Below are 24,145 nucleotides of genomic sequence, written 5' to 3'. Positions count from 1 at the left end.
CCACAATTTTTGACGTAGGAACTAAATGAAATGACGTGCATAATGTCCATATTGCCATCTATCCATATTCCAAATTCCATGAAAAAATATTAAGAACTTTTAGAGTAATCGCAGGATCCAGAAAAGTGTGACGGACTGACTGATGGACGGCAGGGGTTTTTGTCCACTTTTTTGGGAAGATAGCCCATGGCTTTGGAAGTGGGAATTTTATTGGCATTTTCACGAAATTGGGAAAATAAATTCATTAGCCTTTTTTTTCACACGAAAAGTCCTCTGATTAGGGAAATACGTTATAAATTTGATATAACTCTTTATAATCATTCAAATTAAAAGAACAAAATCACATAATACTTTGTTAGATGTAATTGAATTAAAATTGAGATAAAATACGCATTGGACACTTCTTTCTCAAAAAAATATATTAAAAAAATAATATTTTTTTGGGGGGAATTGGGAATTTTTTGCCACATTTTGGGAAAAAGTATACTTTTTGGGATTGGGAACATAGCCGAATTTCGGCTATAAAATCGGGCCAAAAAAAAACCTGGATGGATACAAAACCATAAGACCGGTGAAACCGGTAGGGGACTTATAAATATATACATCTTTTCAATCCATTATAAACGGCCCTAATAGCTTTCTTTCATGTACATATATAGAGAAATTGAGTGCTTTTCGGTGATCCTGTGCTGGCGCAAAATTGCTTTTCGGTGGCCAATAAAAATACTCTTGTGCTTAATATTTAGATTAACAACAATATTTAAGAAGTTATTATTGACTTACAGGGCCCTTAATCTATCAAATCTGCCGCCAAATTTCGGCGGCAGTCCCCCATCTGAAAAGTATATTTTTCCCCCCCAAAAATGATTTTTCCCCCCTCAGAAAAAAATCAATAAAAAAAAAATCGCTGATTTATAGTTGAAAATTGACTGCAATATATCAAACTAGTATTTTACACTTTTTTCACCCACATTAATTTTGTGTTTAATCCGACATTCATAATCCAGTTTTGACCAGATTGTCTGCTTTCATTATACATCACTTTAACACCTGTGTACTGCGATAAACAATAACACCATTTGCCAAACATCACAGGTCATTTCGGGTGTTACCATTCTCTCTTGAATTTGCTTTGAACTGCCGAAACACACCAGTGCACACATTAGGTGTATACAATTATAACTGTAAATGTCACAAGTCAATACTGACCTATCTCAACAATCTTTGCGCGTAAGATACAGTGTAAACTACTGGCTTTTAATTAAGAGGGACTATTAAAGTCCATGCTTTCCATGAGAATAAATGACGTCATTTTGCACATGGGTCTAATTCGTGTATGCTTTCTTGAACAATAAAACTTGACAATTGTTTTCGGATCACAAATTTAATTATACGCATTTGAAAATACTTACATGGAATAATGTTTTGTTTTATACCAATGAATAACATAAGGATATAACACTACAATAAGTAGGTAAATATCGTGTTTTGAGATTGCCAAACTATGCTAATGCATACATACACATGCATAAATAACCTGACAATTTATATCGCGCGCGGGATATATCATGGTCGCGATCTTTGGTTTATGACAGACTTTGCATGCAAATGGACACAGCACTAGCTTGTTTTAGGAACAAAAAGGACATAATGGTGGACTTTTAAATAAGATTACTGTTATATAGATTGAGTAAGAGTCCACCTTTCTGTCCTATATAGACAGTCGCATATATAGAAATATATGTTTATTACAGATAAACATAGTGGTTTTTTTTCGTTATAAAAATTCCCCCATTTACAAAAAATTCCCCCTCCTAAAGGCTGCGGACCCATTCCCCCAAAGAAAGTGTGAGGGCGCTGGGTTATACCGTTAATACATATCTACATCTTTTAAATCCATTAAAAACGGCCCTTATAGCTTACTTTTATGTATATATAGAGAGAAATTGAGTTCTTATCAGTGATTCTGTGCTGACACTGGATTGCTCTTTGGTGGCCGAAAATACTATTGTGCTTAATATTTAAACTTAAATCAATATTTAATGAAGTCATTATTAACTTTATATATACATCTTTTCAATCCATTAAAAACAGCCCTTATAGCTTACTTTCATGTATATATAGAGAGAAATTGAGTGCTTTTTGGTGATTCTATGCTGACACGGGAGTGTTTTTCAGTGGCGTAAAAATACAATTGTGCTTAATATTTAAACCTAAATCAATATTAAAGCGGATATATACGATTTTTTATATTTGTTTAATTGTAATATATTGATTAAATATGTTACAATAACACAAAATAGGAAAGAAAAATTATATATTAAAGCCGAATTTCATAAAATGCAGCAAAGACAAATTAGCGCCCCGAGCCGATAGTGACGTTCATATTTTCCTACAATAACCGAAGCATTCGTCTTTGTATTAGGATCGGAGATAGTGTTCGTGTGTTGTATGAATAGATATCGTTGCAGAATTTCAAATAAACCGTTAAACTAAGTTTAGATGCACATCGTACATGTATGGTATACATGCTGGCGAATTCGGCTGTACAGCCGTTTTCAATTTCAGAATTAAATATCTGGCTTATTTCGCATTTTTCGACACATATTCTTCTTAACTTTTATTTTAATTTATATTGAAATATATATATAATAAGTTTTTTACACAGTTTATATAAATTCATAAATATTTGACTAAATCGTATATACCCGCTTTAAACGAAGTCATTATTGACTAAAAACATATATACATCTTTTCAATCCATTAAAAACGGCCCTTATAGCTTACTTTCATGTATATATAGAGAAATTGAGTGCTTTTCGGTGCTATTCGGTTCTTTTCAGTGATTGAATGGACCCAGTGGGCTGTATATGTAAATACATGTATACATGTATTAAGCACTTTTATGCACGCTTGCCTTAAAAGAGCCGTTTTTTCTATATGATTTTTTATTAAAGTAACAATAAAGTGAACATAATGAGTGGGATTCCTAATGTGCATTTTGTATTTGGGTTTTTAATAATGAAACCAACAATTATATTATGTATTATTTTATATTCATTTTTTATTAAAATGGATTTTTTGCTGAATATTTGAACACAAGTGCAATATTCACTGGGACTTCTATTTTTGCCGTTTGGACTCCTACTTTTTCCAAGTAAGGAGTCCAGGGACTCCTGTTTTAAAATCCTAGTGAGACTCTGGGCCCACCCACTAAAAAGCTCAGAGCATTCAAGAAGAACTAGGAAACAGATTGGAATCAATTTATCTCATCAATTATTATTATTTCTACAATTTTAATTAGCTATAAAAATTAAAAAATGATGATCTTATACAATAATATAATACTGTATTATACAATATCCCATAGCTATAAAGAAAGGCTGAAAAAGCTTGGTGCCGAAAGAACCTGCACCCGTTTACGTGCCTGAGGAAAAAGAAATTCAGCTTGTGACAAGCTTAAGTAGCATGAACCAACAAGGGACCCAACTCGTCATGTCACAATTTGGCAGTGTATAAAAAGTGGTACTTAATTATCTCGCTTAACATGGGTCTAAACTACGCTTAAAAGCTATTTTCTGATTGGATGAAACAGTCCGAAATCATCCAATGAATAAAGTCGAGATATTTATCTTGCGGAACATGCAATGCCATGCCGCATGCAAGCTATTTAGAAAATAAATATCGTAAATCAAAAAGTTTGTTATGTTTTTTTTCGCGGTTATAGACAGTGTTCTTGGCTGAAAACGATGCAATATTACTTTTAAATCATTCATGTATTAGCTTTTAGCAAGAAAGAGGTAGAATATTTGTGTAAAACATAAGAATTTTTATTTAAACTTGTGTCTGCTACAATTTAACGAATGGTTACGGAAATTACCGATTGTACAGATGTATCGACAGACATATGCAAAACGAAAAAATAGCTTGCATATTTCAAGTTTATCAGCCTTGAAATCACCTATTAATCAAATGAGAATTGAAATTATTAAAATATAAACCAGTAATGTTCATTAACACCAAAATCTTTGTGCACAACCATCATATTTTTGGAAACCGTGACGTATTGTTTTTCGGAAACCGACGATCGGTAATTTCCATAACCATATGGAAAATTTCATCACTGACAAGTTTCGTTTCTAATGTTTTTCTCAAATATTTACCACAAAATTATTGTATACCATTACACAAATGAATAACAAGTAATAATTCCTTGATTTTAGGGAGGGACACTGTCTATAAATGCTTATAAATACGCATTAAGGCTAAACTTAAGTGCATAAAATATTAAAAATAAATCGTAATTCAAGTGTAGTCAAGTGTTCGTTCCATCCGTTATATTCATTCATCCACATTGCTCAGTCACTCAATTATATTGGAAATTACTACGAATATCTGATAAAACTTGCATTATTTATTTTTATCTTTAAACTTCCATTTCATAAATGTTTTTTTTGATAAATGTCGTCAATTGATTATAGATTTCTCTATAGTTTGAAAAACATTTAGGCAAATATTACTTATGTAAGATAAAATGCAAATAATTAATAAAATATTCCTTTTTAATCAGTATGTTGGTTTATCGGTCAATAACAATATCACTTTGAACATTGAATTATTTAAAAGTTATAACAAACATTAAATGTTCTCCGAACAAATGATTCATAACACATATAACAGACTGATAGGAAGATATGAACAAATAAAGGTTGCTAGGTTGCCCGCATAGAATGGTCCTGTTAGTATGGAAGTACTTGATATCTAAATTTATTAGCCTTTGAGTGTTGTAAAGACATAAAATATTTTATGAAATTTCTCAAAGTGTAGAATTATTTTGCATTTAGTAAAAGAAAGGCAACATATAACCCTTAAGTAGCTGACAAGAACTTGTGGCTGAATACAAATAAAAAGAGGCATTATGCTCCTTGAAAATAAAAGTAAACATCATTATATATGAATTTTCTGATCAAAAGTGTTATTTTTAGTGAATAGGGGAAATTCATTTTTAAGAATAAACAATATAATTATAAATGTTTTGGTGAAGTGCATCATAGTATTATCATAGTACCAGTTTTGGTCTAAAAATCCAATAAAAAAAATTAAATTTCATAACCCCTTATTGCAAAAAAAAAATCATGAAAAATAGAATTTTCAGAGTAACCAATTAAAATAAAATAAAAAATGCTTTATTAGACCCTAGATATTATTTTTGCAATCATTTTTCATCAATTACATATGCTTTAAAAAATTATTGTTTCATGCTACTCATGGTACCAGTTTTTTGTCAGAAAATTAATTACATTTTTTTTAAATGCGTTACCCCTTGTTTAGCAAGAGGCAATGATTTTTTTAAAATGGGAATATTTGAATGATATTTGGCATTGATGTTATACTACTTAAAACAAACATAATGATGTCTTTCTTTTTTTATTTGGATGAAAAATAGATTTTTTATGATTTTTTTAAAACACGTAAAAAAATAGGTGAATTTTTCTGCTGTTTTTTCTGCCAAAAATCTGGTTCATTGCCAGCAAACAACTGACATTTGCATTTAACCAGCTATTTTGGCCATTTATAAGTTATTTTTATCTATGTGAATGCCTTTTTAGATATAAAACACATTAGAACATATTAATAACACATATTTTTTATTGGTTTTGCACTTTTTACTGCACAGTTTATGGCAAAATAAGGGGGCATACAAATATATATTTATTTGCGTGAATAGCCTTTGTCTTTACTGCTATCAACAACAACTCTGCAGCTTTTTTAAGGTTTTATTTTCAATGATAACTAATGGTGAACTAACACATAATTTTTGTTGACACAATTTATATTTGTTGTGCATACACAATATATAAATACTTGTGAAATGTCCAATTACCCGACATTACATAATGATGAATTAAAATGACACATGCCTCCCAATCACGATGACGAGTTGTTCAAATAAAAAAAAAAAACATTGTTGATGTTGGTTTTTTTGTCAGTCAAAGGTAGCATATAGGCAAAAACTAATCCCAAAGATTGAAATTTTTCATAAGTAATGATTGATGAATCATTTTACTTCAACTGCACTCTCACATGTCAGACTGACAGTGTCACGAGCAGACATAGTGGTCACTACAAAACAATGAAATTCTTATGGGGGCTTTCAATAGTTTTGACAAGTTTTATATGTTGTTAACTCAATTAAAATAAATTGTCCATTAGGTAAAATAAGTCCTCAAATTATAAATACACCACAAGAACAACAGCCAATACTTAAATAAGGTTAACATGAAGACAATAGTTCACTGCCACACATGTTTAACAAAAGTAAAATCATTTGCTTCATCAAATAGGTTCAAAAACCAAAATTCTTCTTATTTAAATAATAGTTATTTGAACTTCAATGTATCTGTAAGTATTTTTCCTAAGATAGGTGACTAACAAACCTATCCAATGGTTTAAAAAATCTTATATTCAGTTATCGCCTATGGCGATTTCTTCCTGATTTCTTCTCTTTTCCCCCCGCTGCCTTCAGCTTCTTTGCCTAAATCTCCTCTATCGCCCCGATAGAGGAGATGCGCCCCGCATTCACAAACGGCAGCTTCTTGCGGTACTCTGTAACATGTAAATGAACATTTGAGCTGCACTCCGGGAAAACGGGAATTAATGCATGAGCCTAAAGTGTCATCCCAGATAAGCCTGTTTAGTCCACACAGGCTTATCAGGGACAAAACTTTCTGCTTCAACTGGATTTTCTTTAAGAAGGGACTTTCTTAAACGGAAAATAGCTTAAAGGTTCATTGTTTTTACCATTCAAGGCTTTTTTAAGGCTGTTGGGGGAAGGGGCATTAGCCTTCATATTATATAGGAAAAAGTGTGTGAAACCCAAAATTTGGGGATACAACTCACGCAATGTTAGTCATAGGGGAATGTAATTTCCAGGTGTAAGTTTCTTTTTTTGGGTTAAGTGCATGAATATAATGAAAAAAATTGAGAGGATGTAGCCTTTTTATGAAAATTTCCGAGGGATTGTAGACTAGATTAGGCTACAGCTTTAGAATAAAAAAAAAGACTGCTCTTCCTTATCTTGTGATATCAGTCTTCTTAAACTCAATTATGTGATATCTGTCTTTTTAAACTACATTTTGTGATATCTGACTTCTTAAAAGTATAACAGTATATATTTCAAATGCATAAACATTAGTGAATTACAATAATGATGATTAATTAATGTTGATAATAAATGTATTTCAAAATGACCGATACATTGCCATAAAATAAAATTACATGGGGTTTATGTTTCAAAATGTCATTCTGCTGAAATGTCATTTATATACTAAGAAAAATATTTATTGGTAAAAATTGCATATTATTTTTTATCTAGTACCTGATGCGGAAGCTTCAACTTTTCAGCTTTTGCAGCCCGGTCCTGTGTTAATTGACCTGGCTGCGGTGATACACGCTCACTGTGAGACTCCGAACGCTCACTGTTAGACTCCGACCGCTCACTGTCAGACTCCGAACGCTCACTGTTAGACTCCGAGTCAAACTCTTCCCAATCCTGAGACTCTGACTTATTAGTATCAAACATATGTCTGCAAAAAGAATAATTGAAATCAAAGAAATAATATATCTACATAATATAACTAAAATACAGTGACTGTATCGAATTGTTGTTCACATCCGACGTTAAATAAAGATTCTTGTATCTTGTATCATTAATGCAATATCCGAAATACTTGCTGTCCGAATAGTGCAAGTCTGTATTTTGTATTATCGAAACGTCTATTTACAGATATACGAATGAAATCTACCATTACGATATAATGTCGGCATAAATATATCCTTCAATGATGTTTAGCACGTACAACACATTTTTTGGCAACTTTACAGAGCAAAAAAAGAACAATTGATATTTACGTCGTATGAATTTTCAACAACGGCGGCCATCTTGCCATTCATGAAATGGGTCAATAGTGGGTCCATACATTAGCAACAACCAGCAGAATTACGGCATTTTGCAAAGCAATTAGTGGCATGAATGGAAAGGAGAATGATTAACCTTGAAAATAAAAGCAATTTTTCTACTGGGCAATGTATCTAACCTATTTTTCTCGATCTCGGAAATTTTCTTAGGCTTTCTTTTAATCTTCAACGCAACTGTGTGGAAACGAAAGTGCTTTGCCCGCGAACATAAATGTATTAACTTATATGATTAGTGGTTATTTTAACCATATCCAATCAAAAACCACCTTAAAAACGACGTAATTCCGACCCCCTATTGGCACTATTTTTATGAACGAGATTCCGCGCAGGAATTGTTCAGTAATAAATGAGCCGTACGCAGTTGCCTCCCTTGTGCCCATCGCTACCTTGTTGCCAAAAAATTCATAAAAAATATAAGTTTCAAAAAAATCCTTTAAAACAAAAAGAAAATGCCTTCTTAAACCTTAAATATTATTCCTGCAAGCATTTTTTATCAATTATTTATGTTTGAAAAAATCATTGGTTCATGCTAGCTTTAGATAAATCATTTTAAATCACTGTATGTTTTAAAACTAGGACGAAACGACACAGAAATAAGGGCGAAACGACCCAGGGCGAACGGGTATTAGGACGGGTATTAGGGCCAAACGACTCGGGCGAACAGGCATTAGGGCGAAACGAACCGGATTCCGTAATAATGGTTAATCTTAAACAAATTGACTTAAAATGAATGCATTTACAGGCATGTCTATAACTGCCTACCGTATCACATAGATGAAACTGCTTAAAAAATCTTCTTAACAAACGTATTCGTTTGTCTTTTGTTGTTGTTGTTGTTGTTTGGAAGAGGTCAAATGGTTAAAAATGGTTTAAAGTCAAAACGGTCCATAAAGTTCAAGGCTCCTCTTGAGCATCGCACTGTGTCGATTGTAGCGTAAAAGATGCAAGACCCGTAAAAGGTCCTCGGATGTTTCGCCCCCAAGACGTTTCCGCCCTGGTCGTTTCGCACCTGGTCGTTTCGCCCCCATATTAGGTGCGAAACGACCAGGGACTAGGTGTTGAGTAGTTTAATTGGTGACCATTATATAATCATCAAAGAAAGTACCCTGAATCAATAATGTAAGTATATTAGTGGAACACTAGGTGTTGAGTAGTTAAATTGGTGACCATTATATTCAATAATGTAAGTATATCACGCATTTATCCGACAAAGGGTAGGTGATAAAAGCAATTAGCCACCATAAGTATATATATTAATGTAAAATGAATGCAGATATTATTTTAATTGACTTGATAATCACAATCCAATCAATTTGATATGAGTATCTTTTATAAGCGGGTTATATAGATATATATATATGAGGCAATTGACCGTAAATTTAAATAGCATGAGTCTTAAATTAACAATGCATTTCATTCCCTCATTATGTAATTGTGATAAAACAGGTGTTAGTTATGGTAGCTATAGCGCTTACCATTTGTAGAAAACGAAATGTGAAAACATTTGGAGATCTGTATTAAAAGAATAACAGTGCTGCTATATATTGTAATGTAAATAAATACGACTCATTCAGTTTATAAATGTGCCAAGCACTGCGTAAATTTTCGAACTATTACATTTATAAAAAGAGTGGTGTGGTAGTTTGAATTTCACTAATACAGTATTTTTGGGAAGTATCTTTTAACATAAATTTACGCACTTAAATCAATATAAAACCCTTGCAAATTTACAGACTAATTATAGTTGTAAACAAAAAATTGTCTCAAGCACTGCATAAATTAATAAACTAATTTATGGCAAAAGATAGCAACATTTAAGTTTGAAATTCAAATATACAACACTTTTAACTAAAATATATGATCTTTCTGCATAACCCGTACGAAATAATGGGGCGGATTCCGGGCGTAATCGGGGCGGAATTGGCACGTAATGTTGGAATTACGCCCGTACAACTGGCGGAATGAGTTTTACGCCCGGAACTAAAATTATTTCTGGGCATAATTCAACTGTTTTTTCCGGGCGTAAAACAAATCCAGGCGTATTTTTATACTTAGAATTTGTATGATGGAGATTTGTGGACGGAATTTTGCACTTTGTTTCTTTCGTGGGGCAGAATTTCATACTTATAAAATATTTGTGAAGCCACATGACGGAATTTTGAACTTAGTAGTTTTTATAGAGAGTAATATTGGACTTAGCAAATTTCTATGAAGCTGAACAATAACTTAATAAATTTAATTTAAACCAAAGTACTGAACAAAATATTACCAGTAACTGATAACTTAATAAACGTTTTTTAATACAAATATTTAATTTTATTTATACATTTGTACAATCAATGAACATTCATTATAGACACAACTATTTCAGTCACAGTATAATTAATTCAGCATAAAGCTTTGATCTAATTTATGATTTTCATGTTCAGATTCTAAAACATATTTTGTAGTATTTTTATACTTAATTTGTGAGATTAGCTGAACAGGAGACAGACTTGTGAACTTGTGATCATGAATTATACTCTTAGATTTTGCATTATTATTGGCAATATTGCTGGTAAAAAAATTAGGAGATAACAATAACACATTTTAATTAAATAAATTTTATCTATTGCTGACTTTTACAGTTTCCACTTATAATTTTAAGTCTGAGGGATGACCATGCATTAAAAATCTATATGCACTTATTTTTTTAATTCACTTCTTTAATTCTTCTTCTTTTTTTTAAATTTTGCTCATTTTTAATAATTATTTCATAATTACAATAATGACTGTAAAGTTTAATAAAGAACAAGACTTGGTAATGTTTTCATCATTTTAAGGTTTCCTTTAACATTAAACACACAACAGTCTAGTTTAATATTATTTGTTTATATCATCAATATGAATGCAGTTTCTCTGCATGTTACTCTATAGAATTTTTTTTTATAGTAGTTAAGATTTCCCCAGTCTGAAAAGACCATAATTATGTACATAATTATACCAAACCAATGTTAATTTAGTCTCAGATAAACACTGACAACCAGCTGAGTTGATCTCATGTATTGTGCTTCCCATTCAATACTCACCAAAGGCTGAGTCACATCTGTACATGTTTATAAACCATCTGGGCTTATCACCCTTGTCAGAAAATAACCCACTTTCATACCAAAACACACTTAAACCAACATAAAACTGTGTTTTTTCTGAGTTTTTCTTAGCGGAAGTTGGTTTTTGCTAATAAAAGTGAGTTTTATGTGTGCTAAACTGTGCTTAACTGAGTTTAAAGTTGGTTATTTTAAGAAGATGTGTGTTTAAGCGAGTTTTTTTCTGTAAGAAGTCGGTTTTTTGTGTGTCAAAAGTGAGCCTTTTTATTTATGAGTTGGTTTATGTGTGTTTAAGTGTGTCTTTTTGTTTTATAAGCGAGTCTTTTACAACAGAAGTTGGTCTTTTTTTTAACGGAAGTGGGTTTAAGCGAGTTTAACTTGGTCTTTTTGTAAATAAGTTGAGAGCTGCAACGAGGCTTAAAGACTCACTTTAACACACTTTTCAACAAGTTGGTCTTTTGTTTATTAATATAACTCATCAATGAAACAATAATTCTTCAACTGGGTCTTTGATGTTTATAGCCATAAATAAAACAAGTCAATTGTAAAGGGGCTTTTTTTACAGCTTGTTTGCCATTGTCCCTATTGTACATTTGTGTGCTCCCCATAATTTTTAGGGAATATTGGATGAAAATGGCTCTTTCAGAACATCACAGGTTCAAAGATGGACAACAAGTATCACTGACAAAAACTATAACAATGGTCAAGCTTAGTTTTATACATGAAAATGAAAGAGTTTGTGTTTCACTTTGAATTTTTATCTTTATGTTTGTTTTTATTATAAACAATATCTTATGATTGTTTTATGTCTTAATTTTTTATTTTTTTTTAAACAATCTCATATGATTGTTTATATTTGTTTAAAACAGTATTTACTTGTTAAATCTGCATATTTAAATAATTATGGTATTGGAAACATTATTTTGGAAATAATCTATTTATTTTTGTACATAAGTTATGCAAGATTTTGATATTTGCATATGATAATATCATATCCATTTTCTTAATTTGCAATAAAATAATAAAATGCCAAACATGACCTGTGTTACATAAACTGTCAACAAAATAACAAGACAATACCTAAAAACACCCTTATTTCACACCACTAACAATAAACAGATAACAATCTGTCAGGCACTCAGAGCTAAACAGGGTACAGATTATCTAGGGGCAGATAAGGCTACTGATGGGGTTTGCCTAGAGATAAGGCTGTGTGGAATAAGATATAAGGCTTTTGATTGGCTATTGCACCGAGGAAGTTATCTTTTTGAAAACAACAACTTTTGAAAACAAGCTGGTGTCAGCAATTGAATATTGAGCTAAATTTAATTCAGCAACATTAATATAAAGAAGTGAAAGACTTATAATGGTAGTGTAAAATGTCTTGAAATTCTGTCAGCATGAAGTATTGTGTGATGAAAACAATGTGTTTTTTACTGCAATGTGGAAATCAATAATAAGTTGGTTGGAAAGGAGGTTGAACTGCCTGTTGTTGTTTTTGGAATACTGAAGAACAGTTTTAACAGGTTTGTATTGTCATTTCTTCACCCCTTTTTTTATTTAGTTAATTGAATTAATTATGATCATTATCATATTTATGTATTGTCACTGGGAAATGTAAATGGATAAGTTATTGTATTGCAATTTAAAGGATAAACAACACATTTTGAAGCAAAAATAGATAAACTTACACATGAAAAAGTGTAAATGTTGTGTACAGTGAATAATTATGGTTGTGTTTCATGGTTATTGTCATCTTAAATTTTATTTATATCTATTTCTGGTTATTACTGAACGGATTTCTTTCCCTCATACTTAATTAGAACTTATATATTTTAATTTTGAAGGTTAAACTCTTGCCACAAGGCAAAATTGACATCGATGGAAAGATCCTTTGGAAAGAATGTGCATCATCGCCTGCCTGATGTATGGACTTTTAAACCTGGTTTTTACCCTGCACAAGCTGGCAAACTTAAGGGGATCAAGAGTGGGAAAACCTCGCCCTGTCCTTGACCAAGAAAGCTCGATTTGTTGAGAGGTAAACTATACAGGTTATTGCATTTACAATGCCATCAGACCACACAGCCAAATGAGACCACGCATCTTGGTACATTTTCAAACTGCATTTTCTACCAAACGCAATTTCTTTTAATAATTGATGAAAAGTGCTAAGTCACATGTGATCAAGGGATTAAAATTTCAAAAATAAACAAACAAAAACAACAAGCAAATAACTTAAATTTATTATTATTAAAGTAACAAGATTACCATAACAGCAATATTTCATAGTTAAGTGGAACGAAAACATAACCAATCAACATGTTTGAAGAATGCCTTGCCCTTTTGAAAGTGATATGGTATTAATCCTTTGCAGATCAACTGGCATAAGAGATGCTCAAGAGGAGAAGGACACAAGCAGCATCAATGGTACATGTCACTCCAGCGCCTGCTTTCCAGGTCTCTATACCAGCTGCTTTCCAGGTCCCTCCACCAACCAAGATCAGGTCTAGGTCCCTGCACTGGCTGCTTTCCAGGTCCCCTAGCGGTCAAGGTCTCTCCAGTAGCTGCTGTGCAGGTCCCAACACCGTATGCCGTCAAGGTCCCTCCATAAGCTGAAATCCAGGTTCCTCATTCCACTGCGGTTCAGGTACCTCCAACAGCTGAGATCCAGGTCTCTGCAGCAGCTGCGGTCTAAATACTCCACCCGCAGTGGTCCATTGCGGTCAACATTTTGCTTTAAAATCTTCCATAAATGTCTATTATTGTATAATGTATTGTAAAAATAATCTGTTTGTATTAATTTGCGGTGTACTATTTTTGTCATATAAACATAATTTTCGTACACATTGTGTTTTTTTCCCTTTTAACCACATGGGGCTTATAATGAACTGTTGTAATTGCTTCACAAAAACCATTTTTTCTAGAACATATCAGTCCAAAATTATTTTTTTTCACACTGCAAAATCCCACAAAAGGCTCACAAAAAACCTACTTTCTAAAAAAAACTCACTAAAACACTGTTAAAACCCACAAAAATCAACTTACCCAAACGCACAAATTGCTTTTGTTTTTTTTCACAGATAAAATACTGTTAATAACTAGGTTTAAAGCGAGTTAAAAGCATGTTTTCACTGTGAAAAAAACTAACAAAGGCGTGCTTTCAGCTCACTTTTCGCTCCAAGATGGCCGCCAAGATGGCCGACCAAAAACCTTGAAAATACCGTTATTTTGCAAATGACACTAACAACATTTATTTTCCTAGATTTTGGGAAATTTTTTAATTTAAGCAATTAATAACATATTATTCTTATTAAACAAATACATTTGTTGGTGAAATATTATACATTTTATGAAAATAATGACTATATTTATGAAAAAAGCTACCAAAAATCATGTTTTTTTTGGCTTATGACATGTTTCAATTTGTACCTGAACAGCAGTTTAAATACAATTATCATCCTAACTACATTTATGTATAATATTTCACCCAAAAATGTATTTGTTTAATAGCATAATATGTTATTAATTGCTTAAATTAAAATGCCTACCAAAATCTAGGAAAATAAATGTTGTTAGTGTCATTAGCAAAATGACGGTATTTTCAAGGTTTTTGGTCGGCCATCTTGGATTTAGACACCATGGGAACACTTCTTTTCTTGGGAACAAAAATTTTCTTTCACCCGAGGCAATGTAGAACATCATCAGCATATTAAAAAAAAAACCTTCCAATCATGCATGATGGACCTCCGTTCCTACTAGACTAAAAGCACAGTGTTGAAAAAAACATGTGAAAAAATGAACTTTTTTATATTTGCTCTGTGTGCGCGCCCGGATGATGAGCACAAAGCGGTCCTTGACAAAGGAAAGCTGGATTTGTTGATAGGTAAATCACAATTTTACTACACAAGTTATTGTATTATTAGTTTGAAATAGTTAAGTTCAAAATAAAGATTAATTCGAATTATACGATTAGTGATCCTCAGGGCTAGGCCTGTCAATAACAGGGTGTCTCAGTACCTTGCCGCACTAAGATCCAAACCTGCCCCCTTTAACCCCCAGTCACGTTTTTAATTGGTTCTGATCACATTATTTTACAGAATATTCAATGAATTTTCAATAAACTACTTTTATTTTAACAGTGAAACTAGTTTTATCAATTTAAAAAAAATATTTTTATGCCCCCCTTCGAAGAAGAGGGGGTATATTGCTTTGCTCATGTCGGTCGGTCGGTCGGTCGGTCCGTCCGTCCACCAGGTGGTTGTCAGACAATAACTCAAGAACGCTTGGGCCTAGGATCATGAAACTTCATAAGTACATTGATCATGACTTGAAGATGACCCCTATTGATTTTGAGGTCACTAGGTCAAAGGTCACGGTGACCCGAAATAGTAAAATGGTTTCCAGATGATAACTCAAGAACGCATACGCCTAGGATCATTAAACTTCATGGGTAGATTGATCATGACTCGCAGATGACCCCTATTGATTTTAAGGTCACTAGGTCAAAGGTCAAGGTCACAGTGACCCGAAATAGTAAAATGGTTTCCAGATGATAACTCAAGAACGCATACGCCTCGGATCATGAAACTTCATGGGTAGATTGATCATGACTCGCAGATGACCCCTATTGATTTTGAGTTCACTAGGTCAAAGGTCAAGGTCACGGTGACCCGAAATAGTAAAATGATTTTCGGATGATAATTCAAGAACGCATATGCCTAGGATCATGAAACTTTATAGGTAGATTGATCATGACTCGCAGATGACCCCTATTGATTTTCAGGTCACTAGGTCAAAGGTCAAGGTCACGGTGACCCAAAATAGTAAAATGATTTTTGGATGATAACTCAAGAACGCATATGCCTAGGATCATGAAACTTCATAGGTAGATTGATCATGACTCGCAGATGACCCCTATTGATTTTCAGTTCACAAGGTCAAAGGTCAAGGTCACGGTGACCCGAAATAGTAAAATGATTTTCGGATGGTAACTCAAGAATGCTTTTGCCTAGGATCATGACACTTCATAGGTACATCGATCGTGACTTGCAGATGACCCCTATTGATTTTCAGGTCACTAGGTCAAAGGTCAAGGTCACAGTGACAAAAGTCGTATTCACACAATGGCTGCCAGTACAACGGACAGCCCATATGGGGGGCATGCATGTTTTACAAACAGCCCTTGTTAAAATGAAAATGCATGTAATATTAAATAATATGCGCATATATTGCACATGTTATTTGAAAATATATCACAGGGATAAATATCCAAGCACGTTCAAACGTGTACTTAGTTGCCAAATTTGGACCCTGTCTTTTCCAAATCCTAGATGGGGCCCTGGATTAGATAAAAAGTTTGAAAAAGCAATTAATTCTACATAAGTTGTTAACAGTGTTTGCAATAGGTGAACTGTAGTTGTACTTAATATCAAATTGCATTTCAGATTATGACATAGGATGGGGGAGAATCGTGGACCTGAACAATACTGTGATAGAGAGGAATTCCTACTCAAGAAAGCAGTTTAAAAAACACAGTCAATGTGAAAGAGTGAACTTTTTTATTTTGGCCGTGTATAAGAACAGTTTGTTTTTTAAAAAGTGCATGTCTATCAAATTATTTTTCATGTATATATATTGAATATTTTTGTTGTTTGTCTTTAAAAGCTACATTGTATCTTAAAAGTATCATCAAAATGCGGAACGAAAATGCATACATTTTCCGCATAAGTTCCACATTTTTTGTGACTGCGGAAAAAATGCAAAGATTTTCAGCATTTGTTCCGCATTTGCAGAAGTATAAAATGGTGATCCATGTTTTTAAAATGTATTATCTTAAAATAAATATAAAGATACTATGTTAAATGTATCTTGTCATAATTTTGACTAGTTTTTAGCTAAACTGAGCACAAAGTGCTCATGGTAAGCTTTTGCGATCGCTTTTTATTTTTTCAAATGGCCTGTCCTTATATGGGTATATTTACAATATGCATGTAATCCGATTTCCGCCCGGTATCTAAATTACGCCCGTAATCTAAGTTACGCCCGTAATTTTAACATTCCGCCTGTAATCTGAATTCCGCCCATAAACTGCTTTCCGCCCGTAATTTAAAATTCCGTCCCACCTCATTTACATATTTCGCCCCTGTTTTCCGCCCGGATTACGCCCGGAATCCGCCCGGAATCCGCCCCTCTTCTTAAAATCATATATACAAAAATACGCCTGGAAATATTTTTTACGCCCGGAATTTAGTTTGCGATTCCGTGCCGATTCCGGGCGGAACATTTCGTACAGGAAGTCACGCTCTTCATAAATTTACGCGCTTAAATCAAATAAAAACCCTGGCAATTTCTCCAGTGGCAGTGCATAAATTTACGAACTAATTTATTGCAAAAGCAGTTCGTAATTTTATTGTAAAGAATTCAGCTAACTATCTTTCTACACAAGCCAAGTTCTGCGTAAATGTACGCACTTAAAATCTACATCAAAATACCGGATATTTTTACCAACTTTTCAAGCAAACAAAATTGTCCAAAGAACTCTTCTACATAAGCCAAGCTCTGCGTAAATTTACGCACTTAAATCAATATCAAACCCTGGCAATTTTTACAGACTATTTGAAGTTGTAAACAAAAATTGTCCCAAGCACTGTGTAAATTTACGAACAACTTCATGGTAAAACAAAACAGTACAGTTATACTTTGCATTTTACAAAAACAACATTTTTAGTCCTCTCCCGGTTTCACCGGAGGGGACTTATGGTTTGCGCTCCGTCTGTCAGTCAGTCTGTCAGTCCGTCCGTCCGTCACACTTTTCTGGATCCTGCGATAACTTTAAAAGTTCTTAATATTTTTTTCATGAAACTTGGAACATGGATAGATGTCAATATTGACATTATGCACGTCATTTCATTTCGTTCCTACGTCAAAAATTATAGTTGCTATGGCAACAAATAGACTAAAAATACTGCTGAAATGGTGGTTTTCTGGATCCTGCGATAACTTTTAAAGTTCTTTATAATTTTTCATGAAAATTGAAACATGGATAGATGGCAATATGGACATTATGCATGTCATTTCATTTTGTTCCTACATCATAAAATTCTGGTTGCTATGGCAACAAATATGTATATTTTTTAAATCTGAAAATGGTGGAATTTCTGACAATGGTGGAGCCGGTAGTGGACTAATATTTCCTTACAATAGTCTTGTTCTAACTATCTTTCTACATAAGCCAAGCTCTGCATAAATAACAATGAAAATCTGCAAAATACTAGCAACTACAAAATACCTGATATTTTTATCAACTTTTCAAACAAACAAAATTGTTCAAAGCATAAGCCAAGCTCTGCGTAACTTTACGCACTTAAATCAATATAAAACGCTGGCAATTTTACAGACTATTTGAAGTAGTAAACAAAAATTTTCCCTAGCACTGCGTAAATTTACAAACTAATTATTTGGTAAAAAAAGTTTGGTTATGTTATACTCTGAATTTCTAAAATACAAAATTTTCTGACTATCTTCCTACATAAGCCATGTCTTGCATAAATTTACGCACTAAAATCATCTAAGAAATACCAAATAATTTTACAAACTAATCTAAGTAATAAAAATTGTCCAAGCAATGCATTTATGTACGAATATATGGCAAAATATAGGAATATTATAGTTTGAAATTCATAAAACAACATTTTCAACTAAAAAATATGTCAGGAAAGTCTATTTCATCTTGTTCTAGTTCGCAGTGCACAGGCTACTGTCCCCCTTCAAGAGCACCCAGGTCATACAAGCTGAACACGGTTGACCTGCACACCTAACAGTGGAAATAATGAAACAAGTGATCACACATCCACCCACTTTCTGCCCGGAACAACAGGTTTTCCTTTGTATTATTACTGTTTAAAGGTTAACATTGCAGGATTAGTTTAAACCAATTTATTTTAGCTCAGTTGCATAGAAAGCCATAGGTTTATTTAAAATGCTTTCAAGTCCGTTTCTTGAGACTAGGACCAGTACTTGTTGTCTATGGGGAGATCTAAAGAACGTGCCCGCATTGTCGATCGAACCTGTTACCTCCTAGCAGGGCTTTTTCTGCCTATTTTGGGAAAAGGAGTCTGACCAAATTGGGAATTTTTTATCGACAAAATTGGTCATTTTGGGAATTTTTGCGTCGATGAAACGGCTCATTTGGGAAAAAATTGTGAATTTATCATGCTTTAATAATTCAGCGGTTTAACAAATAAATTTGTTTTTATTTGTTATTTTGTCTTCTTTATATAAACAGATGCAATATTGGGTATGTTCAACGTTTATTCAAGTACTGCAGTTTTGTTTTTCAGTTACAGTTACACTCTGAGATAAGAACTGAACAGTCAAAACCTCATAGCAGATATTTTTAACCAAATCAAACACTGGTTAGTCACACAAGTTTTAAGTCATTTCATTCTTGAAAAAACAAACAAAAAAACATTATTTTTTTTTAAATTGGGATAATTTTTTTAATAATTTCGGTTTGGGATCAGGTCTGTTTGCTTTAGGAGTGCATCCGTTTTCTGGAGGCGTAGACAGTGCTGAAAAACCCCTGAGCCTAGTCAATGGGTGGACATCGTAACCTCAACGACCGGCAACTTAATTTTGCAGGATTACAGAGTAGTAATTTACCATATGCTATAAGTAGGATACTGACTTAGGATGGGAGAATTCGGTTGAACTAATATGGTGTAAATCCATATTACTTAAAAGCATTTATCCAAATTTTAGGTACATGTTCCTCATAATGTGTATTAATATCGTAATACTTTTATATTTTTCATAATACGTTTCGTCATTAACAAAAATTGTTAAGTTCATACAATGAAATAAAACAACCTGTCTGATTGTGTTTAAATATATAGTCTCATTAATTCTAGACATGTGCAGGTATTGATGGATGCATCTGATGTATAACAATCGTTACATGTTAATTATTTTATTGAAATACTGATTTCAATGCATGCATTGATGATGTCACTCATTCAATTGACCTGTTCAAATTTTATTTTAAATAGATATAATTATATTAAACTGTGTTTGCATCAGATTGTATGTTTTGTGTAAGCATTATGTAAGCATTAGTTTGAAATGGTTGTTTAGTTTCAGATTTATTTATATTGCCCCAAAAAGGGTTTTTTCAAACTATTGTCATTGTGTCTGTCTGTCGGCAATTTTGGTTTTGGTAACTCAGCTGTTTTCATTAATATTTCTGGTAACGGTACTAGGCCACGATCAATAACAATTAAAAGAAATTTTTTAGTTGTTTAAATATTCATTTATTTTGTTTTGGGGGTGTTAGAGTTCGGGACTAAAAGAGGCGTTTTGCTGTACAGCCTGAAAAGTCAATAAGGTTACTATATTTGTATTAATTACATTTAATGTAATTCATTTAAGTTAGCTACGGGTCCCCCAGCTGAACAGATGTGAAACTGTATTTTCTGCTCGATGGCAGGGGTGTCATTGGCGCCAACCAACTCTTTGTTGCCCGCATTACATGTCCATTTTATAACTTTTTTTGTTTTGTTTTTTCATGTAGAGGCACTTGTTTTTCAATGAATGGTACTGCTATGAGAACTTTGCTGTGCAACCCATACATACATGTACATATTGCTCTTCAAGGGCTGCCCTTACTGGCAGACCACAGCACTTCAGGTGGTACCACCTGCAACACACAGAACATTGTACCCATCGCTGTGTTCCTGATGAAACGCTGCAATTGGGCATATCACACATAGTGTCGTCTGCTTCTTTGCTGTGTTGCAGAATCCGTTCCCTGAGATAATTCCTGTATTCTTGACAGTGAACCTACCGCATTATTTCATGGGGAACCCCAAGAGCAATGGCTTCAGCATTCTGGAAAAAAATAGCGTACATAACAACAGTTAAATTGAGGGCTCCAATAATTGTTTTAAACAAAACTGAACATGGCTACTTTATATGAACGTTAAATTGCCACCATACTGCTACTTTAAAACCTGAACAAGACAGGTATAAATTCCTGTTGGTTAAGGATAGGAATCAGTCAAACCTAATTTGTATTCTACACATTACCATGTACTAACTTCAACCATCAAATGTCCAGCTTCTTGTCATTAACTGAAATGACTGTAATTGGGGCCTGTTTATTTTATTCTATTTATGTCGAAAAGGCAGCATATTTTGATATGCATGAACATACCATTAATGTGAATACTCCGCAAGAGTTGCTGTCCTTTTGCTTGTTACTCTGCATGGGACTGTATGTCCAAGGACCAAGTTGCTCCTTAACATTGTCAGCCTTGTTTTTCTTAGATCAAAGAATTGGCTGCAGTAAAAAACAAAACACATTAGAGTCATCACTCATACGCCAATCTATAAACAAAAGAAGGCAACTGTATCAAGGATTTTGTAAGAATTACAGCCCTTTGTCCTTTTTGAATATGCATATGATTGATAATTCTACATTAAAGGTTAAAACAACTGTTTCAAGCACTTTGTAAGAATTATGGCCCTTTTTCCACTTAGAATATGCATACTATTGAATCTATGTAAATGTTTGCATACCACCTCAAATATTTTCAATGTCCCTTGACATATTGCTTTTATAGTTTGTTTCATTAACAGTATTTTTCATAATTGCTTGCCTTTTTTTCCGAATTGTAAAACTTACTGGTAGAAAGTAATTATTGTTTTATTCTCTTATTTCCTACTCTTTTAACCAAGCTGGAATAATTTAGTGATAAAAATATATGATGATAATTCTCATAGTTTTTTTGTTTTATTTCGATAAATAACAACAATTCTAACAACTATTTTTGTTTAACCCCAAACAGACTTAAGGAGAATTGCACTTACCCCCAGAGATTCAGCCACTTAAAGTTTTGGTGGTGTAATGAATCTAAGATTGACACTGTCTTTTCCTTGGGTTTTGCCACAAGAAAGATCCAGTGATTGCCATGGCTGTTGATAGGCATCAGCAGAAGCTTTGTAGTTGGAGAAGTGTTCCTTCATAAAAAGACGTTACTGAATTTAACATTATGCTGCCACAACATTGTCCAGATCTCTCTTAAATGTCATTTCACAATTGTGAAATAGTCAATATGTGTAACATAGGTACATATATGCTTCTGTGTACAATAACATATTGCAGGGGAATTGATGTCTGTTGGACATAGAATTTTTAATGTATCATGTATGAGAGACATGTGCTCATGATCAGATTGGATATGTGTTAGTAACGGCTACTTGAAGTTATTCCAAGAAGGTATTTCTAGAGTTTAGAAATGGCAATGCTCTATATACTGATGTGTGTTAACATTTAAACTTGTGCAAAATGTAGAAACTGTTAACCGTGAATAAATCATAATCTTTCTTTTGTGTTTTGTTATTTGTGTTGCCTAAACGTGCTTTGCTTACATATATTAATGATTGCTTTGTATTTTTTGTTTCAGTAAGCCTTCTGTGCAAGGTCATGAGGTGAAACCTGGATGTAAGAAACATTTTTATCACATGTTACGTTGGCAGTTCCTGTAATTATACTTGAACGGTTCAGAACATACGTTTACAAATATGTCCAGCAAAAGACATTTTATGACAGACTTCATTATACTACATAATTGGAATCAAATTGCTTTCAGTAAAAAAATATTGACAATAGAATATTTAATGTATTGTCCAGATATGCATTTTTTGTTAGGATACACACTCCTAAAGAATTTTCTCCAAATACAAAATGCCTTCATAAGACAAGAGCTCACTGACTAATTTTAGAAAGTTTGCGACTCATTCATTAACAATGTGGAACTGTTTGCAGATCATTTTTTCACAAAATGAGGGGGACAAGGCCGCTTCACAAAAAACAGGAAGAGAAGTCATGTACTATCATGTCCAAATATGCATTTTTTGTTGTAAAATATCCAAGTCAACATTTTAAAGCGAGATTATACGATTTTTATATGTGTTAAATTTTGATATATTGATACAAATATGTTATAATAACACACAATATGCAAGAAAAATGATACATTTAAGACGAATTTCATAAAATACAGCAAAAACAAATTATCTCCCGAGCCTAATGTGAAAAAGATAATTCGTACATATTTTCCTGTAATAACCGATGCATTCGTCTTTTTAGTAAGTGTTCGGGTGTCGTATGAACCAATATTGATGCAGTATTTCAAATGAACAGTTAAACTAAATTTAGATTCACATCGTACATGCATGATATACATGCTGGCGAATTCGGCTGTACAGCCTTTTTCGATTTCAGAATTAAATATCTGGCTTATTTAGCATTTTTGCGACACATGTTCTTCTTATCTTTTATTTTAGTTTATATTGAAATATATGTATAATAAGTTTTTTACTTATTTTATATTAATTAATAAATATTTGACAAGATCATATATACCCGCTTTATGGTGCTAAATGGTTAATATTTCCCACACATAAAGCTTAGTTATCATGGTGTTGTTCATAAACAGGCACTCATCTGTTAGAAGCCATTTTTCTAACATAGTTTCACTTAAAAAATTCTTATAAAAAGATACATTTGGGGCTATAAAATTTGCAAGTTTAGCCAAAAAATTTGCAAGTTTGGCCATTAAATATGCAAGTCAATATTTCTTTGTGCTTAACTTACCAACTGTTCATCTGTTTTTAAAACCAATAAAGCTCATTTATGTTATTTATTATAAAGGTTATCAAAGACTGAAACTAACTTTCATGGATACTTCAGGTTAGAATATAGTTGTTGTTTTTTTGTTCAAATGTGTATTTTAAAGGGACTGTCAACCACAAATGACGAAAAAAGAAAAGTTCTAAAATACCCTATTTTTTTAACAATTATTAGTTTATATTGATTAACAAATCACAACCGGTATATTACAATACTTGAAAAAAGTTCATATTTTCAGTATAATTGGTAATAAAATTTTGCGATGTGAAATCGCAAGTAGATCGCGAAAATAGGTGATATAACAATATACACACTATAAATATCGCAAGTAGATTGATCATTTTTTATATATAATGTATACAATTCATTACGCATGCACAGTGTGCATTTT

At 32.8% G+C, this 24,145-nt stretch overlaps 1 protein-coding gene and 1 long non-coding RNA gene across 8 annotated transcripts in view; one reads left to right on the top strand and one right to left on the bottom strand.

Moving 5' to 3' along the window:
• The window catches only part of LOC127837946 (gastrula zinc finger protein XlCGF57.1-like), a 38,806-nt gene extending 29,899 nt beyond the window's left edge, over nucleotides 1-8,907 (bottom strand). Inside the window, exons 1-3 of one of the 6 annotated variants that reach the window (XR_008029562.1) lie at nucleotides 8,740-8,894; nucleotides 7,379-7,586; nucleotides 5,335-6,606 (exon numbers count right to left, since the gene is read on the bottom strand). Coding sequence is in view for 1 of the 6 variants with exons in the window: in XM_052365412.1 (XP_052221372.1) it covers nucleotides 6,580-6,606; nucleotides 7,379-7,586; nucleotides 7,912-7,949 (273 nt within the window). In the remaining 5 variants the exon portion in view is untranslated. Of the gene's footprint in view, nucleotides 1-5,334; nucleotides 6,607-7,378; nucleotides 7,587-7,805; nucleotides 8,072-8,096; nucleotides 8,468-8,739 lie in introns of those variants that run through there. The other 5 variants (XR_008029561.1, XR_008029563.1, XM_052365412.1 and 2 more) reach the window with 5 other exon arrangements.
• Nucleotides 1-23,894, top strand: part of LOC127837947 (uncharacterized) — a 110,925-nt gene extending 87,031 nt beyond the window's left edge. Inside the window, exons 2-4 of one of the 2 annotated variants that reach the window (XR_008029565.1) lie at nucleotides 18,802-18,939; nucleotides 22,526-22,563; nucleotides 22,888-23,894. This is a non-coding gene — a long non-coding RNA (uncharacterized LOC127837947). Of the gene's footprint in view, nucleotides 1-18,801; nucleotides 18,940-19,600; nucleotides 22,564-22,887 lie in introns of both variants that reach the window. The other variant, XR_008029564.1, reaches the window with a different exon arrangement.
• The last annotated feature ends 251 nt before the right edge of the window (nucleotides 23,895-24,145 follow it).

This window comes from Dreissena polymorpha, chromosome 7 (genome assembly GCF_020536995.1).
Source record: "Dreissena polymorpha isolate Duluth1 chromosome 7, UMN_Dpol_1.0, whole genome shotgun sequence".
Taxonomy (NCBI): domain Eukaryota; kingdom Metazoa; phylum Mollusca; class Bivalvia; order Myida; family Dreissenidae; genus Dreissena; species Dreissena polymorpha.
This window is presented reverse-complemented; position numbering and strand designations above follow the sequence as displayed.